Raw genomic sequence first — 12,892 nt, 5'->3', positions numbered from 1 at the left:
CCATCCCTCAACTCCATGAAGGCTGACAAAGCAGTGAGACTGGTTAGGGAGCTTTCATTAGATTTGCTATCATAGATTCAAAGACGACATTTCTCTGTGTCCTTAAAAACTATTTATGGGGGACAACATTTTACTGGAGCGCGAAGACAGGAATGAATGCTTCTGTGCAGGCAGGATTATACTGGGACCATCCTTTCACATAGGCATGCACAGCAGCCCCTCTGGCTACACAAAAGAAAATGAAAGAGTAAAGCAGAGTAAAATAACATCATGTTAATCTCATCTCAGTACTGAGCTGTAATAGTAAAATGAGTATGAATTAATTATATTTATGACTTCCTTTCTGGGCTTTCCCTAAATATCAAAGGTGATATTTTCTTCGATGGTGGTGATGCTGCGTTACTTATTTATGCAGTTAAGTAGTAAATGTGGCAGGGTTTAGTTGTAGAACAGTGATTATTTTAAAGTCTAGTATCAGAGTAACAATTTATTATGGCTACAGTGAAAGAAGTATGCCCATTAGACTTGGTACATTAGGTCTGGAATTGGGAGAATTGCTGTCCTGGCACCTTATGCCACTTCCCTGTTCCCTCTCCATGGTAACAAAAATCAGGATTGACCTACACAAACAGAGCTGCTCACCCTAAACAGACCATAGCTCAACTACGGAGGCAGCAAGGCCAATTAGCCTTCAGTGCAGTTTACAGCAAAGAAGGTCTGTTAGAATAAATGTCTACTCACATGACAATACAAAATGTAAGCCTGCCATTTGAAGTTGGATCAGAATTGTAATAAAGTAACAAATGACATGTTCATTATATGCATTAATATAGGCACACCCATGCACTTACCTGTAATCTTGTTAAATCCTTCTGTTATATATGTATATGCACAGGTGTCTGTCTTCCTACCAGTGTCTCAAAAGCTGCTTTTATTGTCATAATGAAACAGTAGGACTCCTTTGAGAGCCATTTGTCTGAAAAACTACTGTAAACTTCTTTTGAGTAGGCTGTCTGCACTCAAGAGAGTTAAATCAGTAGAACTTTGACGAGACTAAAAGACCCACAAATATCTAATTAATGTAGAAATAATTGTTGTAATGGGTTGCATTTCTCTACAAAGCATGTACTGAAAAACAGTTACACTGCCAATTTATTGAGCATTAAATCAGTTTGATATGCAAATGGAGGTGCTGGGCTACTTCATAATGCTGGTATTATTTAAACATTTGTTTATTAAGCTGAGAAACTTGGAAATGTCAACAAATGTGATCCAAAAGCAAAGCAATGTCTTTTATCAGCAAAGACTTTCTTCCAAGTTCTTATTGTCCCCCTTTTAGAGTCAGCAGGCTGTAATGACAAGAATGACAGTAATACGAAATATGATAATACTGCTGGGAGTAAAGTGTAAAACAGTCGTTCCCGTACCTGATACATTCTGCCATTTTCCTTCCAGTATGAATTAAAGGGAGCAATTCTCGTGCTCTCCAGATTACCCCTGAGCTCTTATCTTTTTGATGTTAAGGGGTCATGGAAACAACTTAAATTGTCTTTATGCATTTATCGTAGATTCAATTAACTCAGGTTAATGACTATGGGATAGAGCTCAGGGAGTTGAGAGCTGCTCATATTGTTCAACCCAGCTTGTCCTGTGACATAAGCTGCATATTTGTGGGGGAGAAAAAAGGAAAAGACAGCGTGTTGTCGGGATATGACCGAACACAGTCTGTTAACAGAGAAGGGGAACTGTTACCTCTGGCATGCGCAAAGTCCGTGGCTGCATCTGGGTATAGAAGTGCAATTCACAGTTGACCAGATAATTTAGAAAATGACTGCAGTGTATCTGTTTGCTAAACCTTTTCTCTTAAACTTAGTACAATCAAGAGGACGTCTTTGGGAGCAATATGTTGTGACCTGTTAAGACTTAGAAGAGTATTTTGCTTGGGATGTATGTTCATCTTCCCTACGTTAAAACACCAGAGCCAAAAGAGTGAATACCAAGTAACTTGTTTCACGAAGAGTGCAAAATTGCAAATTGTTGTCCAGTGAATATGGAAAATTGTTGCATATTATTTAATGGCACATACTTTTGAAATCGTACTTAGAAAATTGCAACGGGGTCACCCAGAAGAGCACTTGCTAACCCTTTCTTTTTTCATTTACATTCACAGGTTTTTTGAGCACTGGGGACCAAGCAGCAAAAGGAAACTATGGCCTCCTTGATCTAATTCAAGCTTTGCGATGGACTAGTGAAAATATTGGGTTCTTTGGTGGTGACCCATTAAGAATAACAGTTTTTGGATCTGGTGCAGGCGGTTCATGCGTCAATCTGTTGACTTTATCCCATTATTCTGAAGGTAACCGTTGGAGCAATTCAACCAAAGGTATTATGCAGGTTGCAAATTTTGACAATTTTGGTGTCTGCATGCCACTGCCATTAGTACTATGTGATGCTCTGTATATTCTCTTTGTTCCTATGAACTGTTGAGTTCAGCTCAATATTAAGCAAACTTTTTAAAGGCTGTACAAGTTGCCTTCTCCCCGAGCTCTTCTGTGCATGTTTAAATTTTGGGTCACTTTCTTCTTTTTCCTATGGAGCTTTGTAGGAACACTTTATAGCAGGCTTCTGAACAGCATTTTCTCAGTGCACCATTTTTGTCTCTTTTCTTTCCTACCTAAGGGTGTCCTTTTTGGAAAACCAGTCAGTCATGCTCACAGTAGATGAGGTCATCTATATTCAGACTGTCATGAAAGGCATGTTTAGTTTCTCATGATGAGCAAACTTTAAAAAAAAGTAAAATGACACAGGTGGTTGGTTGTGGGGTTTTTTTGGTTTTTTTTTTTTCAGGCTAACAGCTGAAATGCTTAAAACTATTATTTTGTGTGAAGGAAACAAGTACCTAGTTCAGAAATCCTTTGTCTGAAACTGCATGAACTTCACTTGCTGTCATCTAATAAAAGAATGGTTGAATGTTTTGCATGCATGATCCAAAATTGTCAAAGCATCCAAGTTGAAAATGGATTTTTTTCTATGTGTTTTTTCCTATTCCATAACTAACACTTTTTCTCTCTAGTTGAGGCAGACAGCAGGAAATTAAAAGCATGCTGTTTGAGGCACCCAATTTTTTTTCCTATGATTTTTGCACCACAGTTTCACACAGTTTCTCTCATTTGCATGGCTATTGCTTATTGATCACAGTACTTTTGTCTCACTGTTTTCACACATTTTTATTTGTATTGTTTAGTTTTACCAGGGACATCACACTGTGCCCTGTGCATACGATCCTCCACTAATTTATATTGCTGTATCTCCATGGGGAACTAATAGGCCAGTCATAAAAAAATAATTCCACTGACATTAAAAGAGCTGCATTTACCCAAAGTCATGATGCAGAGCCCACTGAGGTCAATAGAAGTGACTCTTTAGATCAGGCCTTTACACTATTTCAAATGAGAGAAAAATACAGCTTTTACAAGAAAAGTCTAGTGGAAAATAGACTGTGATTAAATTCTAGTCTATTTCTACAATTTGATTTTTAATGTAATCTTTTTTTTCCATAAACACCTGCACTTAAATAAGACATATTTATAATCTGGCCTATAAGAACAAGATGTAAGCATTACCTTGTTACACTGTAATCTGAGGGTCACACTGCACCATCTTTTTTCATCAGAACTCATAAAAATAACTTTTGTCATAGGGGATTTAGCTTAAGGTTGAATGAGGAGACCTGGTTTATCCTCGCAGTCTTAATCTTAATCTTCCTAATGTAACATGACATTAATGCAAAATGCCACATTTATAATATCTGGACAGTCGTGTGTTGCCTCTCCTTAGCAAATTTTACCCTGTCCTATTCTAACACATGGCCAGAATTCTGCCAGGAGCAGAATTTGGGGAAACTGATGCAGTAATTTGAAGCACAGCAGATCAGAGGATTTGGGAGGGGACTGGAGAGGGCTTACCCGATGAATACTTAAAATCCAATTGTAAAAGTAAATGTCTGAGGATTTCTTTTATAAGAAAGCAAAAACATGCTTTACTGAAATTTGGATTAAACAGAACAATGTGCCACTCCCCCATGTATGTTATGTTTCATTTGGGGAGGGTTAGACCTGCCATTAAAAAAAAAAAAAAGTATTACATTAAAAATTGGTTAGTTTCAAATATGAAAAGTTATTGCAAGTTTTCAAATATTTTCAAATATTCCAAGATTTTTTAAAAAAACCTTTTGTTTCACTTTATTACCCAGTCTCTTTCATAAGCTATAAATGTGGATGCTCTCTTTGCATCGTTTCCCTTTGAAAGGATCCCTTGGTAGTTCAGAGGAAGCATTCAGCCTATTTCAGGATGGTGCTGTTCATAGCTGCCCATCTGCAAGTGGGCACAACAGCACCCATCTTCAGAAAGTGCTCTGAAAAATGTAGATGAGTATATGCAGAATGTCATTATTATTTACTTTGATAAGACTTTGAATAGGAGTCATAAAACAGTATGGTTCATTGAACATTTAAATCTTCTTTCCATCAGTCTACAGCCCACCAGCCATAATAAGCATACACATTATCAGATAAAAATGTGGTTCTCCGTCCTGTGTGATACCAGTTTCTACCAGGAATTATGTGACAGAATGAAAATAATTTTTCATACTCTTGTTCATTTCTCACCAAATGGCTTGAGAGGAGGAATATTTCTGTAAGCATTCTTCAGCAGAAGGAGGAATATTTAGTTTCATTTCCTAAGATAACTTTATTGCCAGAGGACTTGACCACTTTTACTTAATCCAACATTTAATGTTTATGTAGCACTTAGCAGGCCATAGTGTTTATATCAGCATTTTCTTAATATGTAGCTTACACTTTCTGTCCTTGTTCAGAGATATTTAATAAAGCAATAAAAATAGATTTACACGATATGCCAAAAAAGAAAGATTATGAAGTATCATGACATACATCTTTGTGAAAATTCAGGTTTGTCATTTAGTTACATTTATTACAATGCCTGGATCCTCTACAGTAATTCCACCGATTTTGAGCTGATTTATACTAGCTCAATTTCTGACCTTATAAACATGCAAATACATTTTTACTTGCCTTTATACCTAAAGTTCTTTCTTATTTTTTACTCAAATCTTGCAAGAAAATAATATTCTGGATATGACTTCTCATAAATTTAAGGAGAGGCTTGAGTTTACATGTTTCAGTCCCTGCACCTATCTAATTTTAAGATGTTTGGATTTTGACCTAATAACAGTCCAGAATGATTTTAAAATTCCTCAGAAGTTTGTAAAACCTTTCCTGCCAGTGACTGATTCCAACTAACTTCTGAGTGTACGGGGTCTGGTACCGCAACGGAGGCTGTAAAGGCATGTCTCTGACTTGATTAAGAGGCTATGGAAGTTTTTTAATAGAAATATGTTACTTACCAGAGTAAAAGCCATCTTTTGCATTATTGGAATAAAATTCTGAGGTGAGCTGAGCACCTTAATGCCAATTCCTTTAGTGGGAGTATCCAGCCTAGTCATCAAGCATTGGACTAAAGATACATTCTTAGCAAAATTAAGTGAGTGAGGCCAGATGTCACTTCCAGTCCCTCAGCAACTCTACCAAAGTCAGTGGAATTACTCCAGGTGCCTATCAGTATAAGTAAAACCAAATTTTGACCCATATATCTTAAATCAGCATTGCTTACATATGGTATAGACTGTTTTGGATTACCCACAGTAAGCTATAGGACATAGGGTCCAGTATAAAATATTTTCCAGTCATTACTGCAAAAGATGCGCTACTGAAATGAACTGGATATACTTCCATGACAATGAAAAACACAGAAAGGTCACAGTTACCTAAATATAGTCCAAGTTTCTGACATTACAGACGAGCATTATTTTGCACAAGGTTCAGACTTAAAGTATCTTTCAGAACCCGAACTACCCTCCCCAAAGGAAGCAGGAAAAGGCAAAGCCCCAACACAAAGGGAGCACAGGAATTATAGGAACAAGGATGGAGTTATGATAGCATTAAAGTTAATAGCAAAAAAATGGGATTGATTCATTTACTACAAGGGGGTAAGGCTGTCATCCAACGATGTACTCAAATACACTTACAAAAGGGAGAGGGAAATGTCAATTTAAATATATTTTGTCATTTCTGTGAGCAGAGTTCCTGGTCCAGAGTTCTAGTTAAATCAGCACAAATTCAAATTAATTGTATTGAAGTCTTTGGGATTTGCTACAAGTTTATACGCAGTGCCAGATCATTATACTCTGTCTCTCCCCTAAATGAATACCTGAACATTTGTTTAAATTGGTGATTTACAAAGCTAAATAGTGTAAAATATATCATTTCCCTTTTTAAATAAGTGTGATCGCTATAAACCTGCATTTTAAAAAAATCCTTACAAGAAAGGATCTTGACTTAGACACTTATAAATTTAATGGCTGCCTCGTACCTTCTCATCTATTACTCCAGAATATAAACTTTTGCTGTGATACACAATTCAAAAGCACAGCACCTCTCAAATCAAGTTTAATCCCAAACAAAACGTAAAAAATCAGTATATTAGGTTTATTTAACACATAGTGGTATCCATGCATGCTGCTGATGGCTTGAACAATACCCAGAAATTCCATCCATTTCAGAGACTTGTTGGTTTTTTCTCCAACTTAAAAATTGCTTTAACTTTCGGAATTTCTTTCAAGCTATTAGGTTGAATAGGCAATCCCACATAAGGTAATGGCACTTCTTTTTCTTCCTGAGTTTCTTTTGAAAATCTGTTCCTCGGCTGTACTACATTGAGGTAGAATCATTTGCTTCAGTTTCTGCGCATATTGCATTTATTTTGTATACATTACCTGTAGGTACAAGGACAGTCAGATCTCAATATATTGTGTTTTTAAGTACTGTTAAGATGCAAGTTAAACCTCTGTTAAAGTTTTTTATTGTTTCAAAGAACTGCTTTGAATCTTTCAAGTACATAGCTGTTTCAAGGTCACTTCAGTAGTTTTTAAATATTTCTCCCCACAGGACTTTTTCAAAGAGCAATAGCTCAAAGTGGAACAGCTCTCTCCAGCTGGGCAGTTAGTTTTCAGCCTGCAAAATATGCCAGGATGTTGGCTACAAAAGTTGGTTGCAACATGTCAGACACTGTAGAACTGGTAGAATGTCTACAGAAGAAGCCTTATAGAGAACTTGTCGACCAGGACATTCAACCAGCAAGATACCATATAGCCTTTGGACCAGTAATTGATGGCGATGTGATACCAGATGATCCTCAGATATTGATGGAACAAGGAGAATTCCTCAATTATGACATTATGTTGGGAGTTAACCAAGGGGAAGGGTTAAAATTTGTTGAAAATATTGTGGATAGCGAAGACGGCATATCAGCTAGTGATTTTGACTTTGCAGTTTCGAATTTTGTTGATAACTTATACGGATACCCTGAAGGCAAAGATATATTGAGGGAAACTATTAAATTTATGTACACGGACTGGGCAGATCGACACAATCCTGAGACCAGAAGGAAAACACTGCTGGCTTTGTTTACTGATCACCAGTGGGTTGCACCAGCAGTGGCTACAGCAGATCTCCACTCAAATTTTGGATCGCCTACATATTTCTATGCCTTCTACCATCATTGCCAGACGGATCAGGTACCTGCATGGGCAGATGCAGCCCATGGAGATGAGGTTCCTTATGTACTAGGAATCCCCATGATTGGTCCTACTGAATTATTTCCTTGTAATTTCTCCAAAAATGACGTCATGCTAAGTGCAGTGGTGATGACGTACTGGACAAACTTTGCAAAAACTGGGTGAGTACCAGACAGCAAATAGTCTTGTATACAAACTCAGGATATGATGATGCAGTACTTTCCTTTTGCTGTCTCCCTTGGGAATGCCTCTGTGCTTGTAGGATGAATAAGAGATTAAGAACTGGGTTGGATATTTATGTTTATTGTGATGTCCCTAGGCTCACTTACACATTCTAGCAAAAAGAGGGAAAAAAATAATCTTTGTGAATATTCTGTGTGAAAAAATTAAAAAAATACTTTTTACATAAAAATAATTAAGTGATGCCCAGAAAAGTGCAAAAGTAAGCATTAACATATGTGTATAGTTAAAAATTGTTACATTAGTAACTGATTCTACCCCAGCACTGATATTTTCATCCCATGAGACAGAAAAGTACATAAATATTGCATCAAATATAATAAGCCTTATTTTAATATTTTGTTTCAAACTGACAGTTCTGACCGTTAAATATGTAACTTTAAAATTGAAAAATCTTGTTATTGTCATTAATTCTTCTTTCACTGGTAGTTCAAAACACATTTCCACCTTTGGCCATTGGACTCTTAAGTCATTATGTGTTATACTGAGTTAGGCCCTGCCACGGTCTTTCACAGAAGGAGAATCTGTGCCCTTTCTGGAAGGCCACAGATACTTCATTGAACTGAAATGCTGAGCCTCACGAGCTTTATGTTACTAAAAAAAAAAAAAAAAAAAAAAAAAAAAAAAAAAAAGTAAAACTTAATCTCCTCTCGCGCTAGTGTCTCATAGATATTTGTCCACTTTACCGCATTGCTGGCAGTCTGCCCTCAGCAGCGAAAGATTTCCCTGTGTGAGATGCTAGCATTTTGGGGAGCCAGGCATTTCGCAGTCATCTATGTAAAATAAGGGTTCGTTTGCATAATGCTGTTTCTAATAAAGATTATTAAGGCCTCTAATTTTAGGAAATAGCATTCTGCTCTGTCCAAAGGCAGACTTCAACATTAAGTATAAAATTTTAATTATGTTAATTTTATAATTCCTTTTGAAATACTTTGTAACATTGGAGATTATCTTTTTTTTAGTGACCCAAATCAACCAGTGCCGCAAGATACAAAATTCATCCATACAAAGCCAAATCGTTTTGAAGAAGTAGCATGGACCAGATATTCTCAGAAAGACCAACTGTATCTTCACATTGGATTAAAACCACGAGTTAAAGAACATTATAGGGCCAATAAAGTGAACCTTTGGCTGGAACTGGTACCTCATCTGCACAATCTTAACGACATTTCACAGTATACCTCTACCACAACTAAAGTGCCATCAACTGATAATACTTTCAGACCAACAAGGAAAAATTCTGTTTCTGTTACTTCAGCCTTTCCTACAGCCAAACAAGATGATCCCAAACAACAGCCAAGCCCATTTTCAGTGGATCAAAGGGACTATTCAACAGAATTGAGTGTTACTATCGCAGTTGGTGCATCTTTGCTGTTCCTGAACATTTTGGCCTTTGCAGCATTGTACTACAAAAAAGACAAGCGGAGACACGATGTTCACAGGAGATGTAGCCCACAACGTACTACTACCAATGACCTAACCCATGCACAAGAAGAGGAGATAATGTCCCTCCAAATGAAGCACACTGACTTGGATCATGAATGTGAGTCCATCCATCCACATGAGGTGGTTCTTAGGACCGCCTGTCCCCCAGACTACACGCTAGCTATGAGAAGGTCTCCTGATGATATTCCCTTAATGACACCCAACACCATCACAATGATCCCCAACACTATACCAGGGATTCAACCCCTACACACATTCAATACATTTACCGGAGGACAGAACAATACACTGCCCCATCCTCATCCCCACCCCCATTCACACTCAACAACCAGGGTATAGCCAGACAAGATGAAACAAACTTTATTTTTTGATGGATTACAGTAGGTGATATTACTGAAGATTACTTGGCTTTCAACCTACAAGACTCTTACTATTTAAATATGGAGGAATATTATGTGAATATACATATCAAGAACTTTTGGGGTTTTGAAAAAAATGAATTGTACATATATCAAATGAACTTAAGAAACAAACAAACAAAAGAAAAGAAAAAACAAAAAAAACCCAACTGTTTGCAATTGCTTGAAGCAGTTGTCCTGAATGATACTTTTTCATTCACATTCAAGTATTAATTTTTTGAAGATTTAAGTTACGTAATGGAATTAGGCATGTGCAACACAAACAGGAAAGAACTATGACTGAAAATTTTAAAAACCTATAAATATGCACAAGGGACACAGTAATGGAATGTCAGATAATTTTCACCAATTTTTATTTGGACCTGTTTTCTTGTGTAGACCATATTTACATTTGAATAAGTACACAAAGCACCAATGCTGTTAAGGCCTTAGAAAGGGGCTCATGCTGAAATCTGCCAGTCAAAGAAGTTTTACAGCCTGGCAGGTACAACATTATCACATAAGTGCTGTCAGTATAAAAGTTGTGGGAATAAAGGAAACTGGATATTTTTAGCACGATGTGCATGATAATTTATATGCTTGGTGGCTGTGCTGCTGATTAAGCCGTAATTAAAATTCTTCTCATCCCATTGGAGTTTTTAATAGAAGCTTTCTTCATCAATTGGCACAACCTAAAGAAGTTTTTTTTGGGGTTTGGTTTGGTTTTTTTTGAAAGGGGCAAAAGTAATCACAGTAAAATATTTCATGGTAGCTTCAGAAACAGAAGGAATTGCAACAGTTCTTGAAAGGTACTTACGGCATTCTAGGTATGCAGTGTTGAATCTGCACTGATAGGAATCCCAGACAAAAAATCTGTATTATTAATGTTCTTTTTCCTTTCCACCTGAATAATTTCTAACTTTAACGTAACTATAACTCTAATGGATTCTCCTTTAATGAAGGATTTATAATTTGCTATGATTTAGTTATGATATGCTTTGTTTAAATTGGTAAAGTGTGTCCAAAAAATTAATTGCAATGGTATTTTGCAATATAAAAATGCCCCAGTATTACCACTCTGATTACACCTTTCAGTTTCTTGTTTAAACTCATGTTTGCATGTTACAAAGTTTACTTATAATACTTTAATATAGAGTTAATTCCCTTTTTGCTATACGTTAGCTTTGCCATTCAAATGAATTCTCTAGACCAGATGGCGACAGTGTAGAATAAGAGGGTATGTAAGAACGGGGAGAGAGCCAACAACTGGAAATTTTAAAATCTGAACACTACATATGTTTGTGTGAAACAAATGTTCTAAAACCACAAGAAATTTTTCGTTCCCCTGTTGCTTTCCAGTAATTATATACCACAGTCCTTTCAAAGTGTTTGTATATGTAATCAGATGTACATTTATATAAAAGAAATAATTGAGATGGACTTAAGAGCACATCCCTGATAAATACTTTCTCTCTTACCTGTACTATATTTCTATTAGACTAAAGTTATGTGATTTTTTTTTACATTTTTTCAAATTACTAGCAATTTTGATAGTTTGTAAGATAATGCGAAGAACTTTCTCTGACAAACTAACTGCAGTAACAGAAACATTTCTTTTCAGTTACTCTTTTTCAAGAATGAAAGCTTATTACACACAAAAATTGTATACTACTTGATGGAAAATTACTTTGTACTTTTTGGCCACATTACTGGTCACTGAGTGAAATAAAGATAATCTGGATAACGAATATTATTCCAATGCTAAGAGACCTGATCTTTGCTCATTAAAGAGCTAAAATGTTTATTGCTGTTTTGTCATTTTTTAATGAAGTAATGGTAACTGTCTCAAATAAAGAGTAATATCTTAAGACCAGTCTGGTTTTTGAAGACATGAGCATGCCTTCTACAACTAATACAACTGCATATTTATGGGCCAGTCCCACCTACAACCATTTCTTACAGAAATACTGACGTTGTGACAGTATGGTGTCATAGCATTACATTCAGATCTCCCCTAGTTTTCAGATATAAGTTAAAAAAGCAAATATCAACACTAAAAAATCCCCAAGGAACAGGCCTAATTGAAATAAATCTGCAGTATTCCGTGATGGGAAAAAAAATCACCTGGGTTTTATTTGGGTGATTCAACTTCTACAAACAGTTCTAGGAAGTTCAAAACATGTTTGCTAACATCAAGCACAAATGTTAGAACGGAAGCTGAAAGCAAAATAAAGTACTGCAATTTCAGTCATTTTATTTGGCTATTGAAAAAAAAAAAAAAAAAAAAAAAAGGAAATCCATGTATTTAATTAGTGCTTGTTAGAGTCCCCTTTCTTAAATTAAGCTTTTTTCGTAGAAGCATAAAAATTAGTCTTCAAAATCCAGGGTGGTCTGTGTGCAATTTCTGCCTGATGTGGTTGTGCTTTTAGACTGTGACCTGCCAATGTAAACCAATAAAAAGAATTGTCTGCCATCTGATAATTATTGTTTAATAGGAAGATTGTATTTTGCTATGTTGATGAAACAAAACAAAAAAATACAAAAATATTGATGGCCATAAACCAAGATATTCATGAAATATGATTTTATGTGCTTTTCTTAACTTTATCAAAACCAAAATAACTTTCTACTATAGTTTATTTGTGGCCATATATCTATATATCTCTATATATACAGTATCTGGTAATTGTTTACTTTTATTAGTTACAAAATAAATGATTTAGGTAAACCAAGCATGACACTACACTTTATTTTTGTCAGCCAATCGTATTTAAAATGTGAAAGATGAAGGCAGCAACACAGATTTTGTCACTCCTGTTTGAAAACAAAAGAAGTCCATTCCTGTGATGCAGATACTGTGAATGATATTTTGATGGTTACTTTACAATTACTTTGCAGCAGCTGGCTTTCCAAAAGTAGGATGGTGTCCCACATTTTAACACAACATTAAGAAAGACCAAGAGATGTTTTAAAGCTGAAACAACATAAAAATGTAGGAAATGGTTTTGGAATATCTTCATTATGCTTCACGGAATATAAGTTTGTTCTTTTTAAAATATTTATGTGTTTTGTTTTCCACGGTAGCCTACAAGAAAGCAAAACTGAGTGTGATAGTTAATTGCTTGTATCACCCTTGGACCAGATCTCCAATAAA

At 35.9% G+C, this 12,892-nt stretch overlaps 1 protein-coding gene across 3 annotated transcripts in view; it reads left to right on the top strand.

Annotated features, from left to right (window-relative positions):
- The window catches only part of NLGN1 (neuroligin 1), a 328,188-nt gene extending 315,979 nt beyond the window's left edge, over positions 1-12,209 (top strand). For all 3 annotated transcript variants that reach the window (XM_027809645.2, XM_027809643.2, XM_055723666.1), the window contains 3 exons: positions 2,171-2,383; positions 7,026-7,815; positions 8,857-12,209. In XM_027809645.2, coding sequence (XP_027665446.1) covers positions 2,171-2,383; positions 7,026-7,815; positions 8,857-9,679 — 1,826 coding nt within the window. In that variant the 3' untranslated portion in view covers positions 9,680-12,209. The remainder of the gene's footprint in view (positions 1-2,170; positions 2,384-7,025; positions 7,816-8,856) is intronic.
- Positions 12,210-12,892: the final 683 nt, after the last annotated feature.

This window comes from Falco cherrug, chromosome 11 (assembly GCF_023634085.1).
Source record: "Falco cherrug isolate bFalChe1 chromosome 11, bFalChe1.pri, whole genome shotgun sequence".
Classification (NCBI taxonomy): Eukaryota; Metazoa; Chordata; class Aves; order Falconiformes; family Falconidae; genus Falco; species Falco cherrug.
The sequence above is the reverse complement of the archived record's forward strand: the minus strand, read 5'-3'. Positions and strand labels throughout refer to the sequence as shown.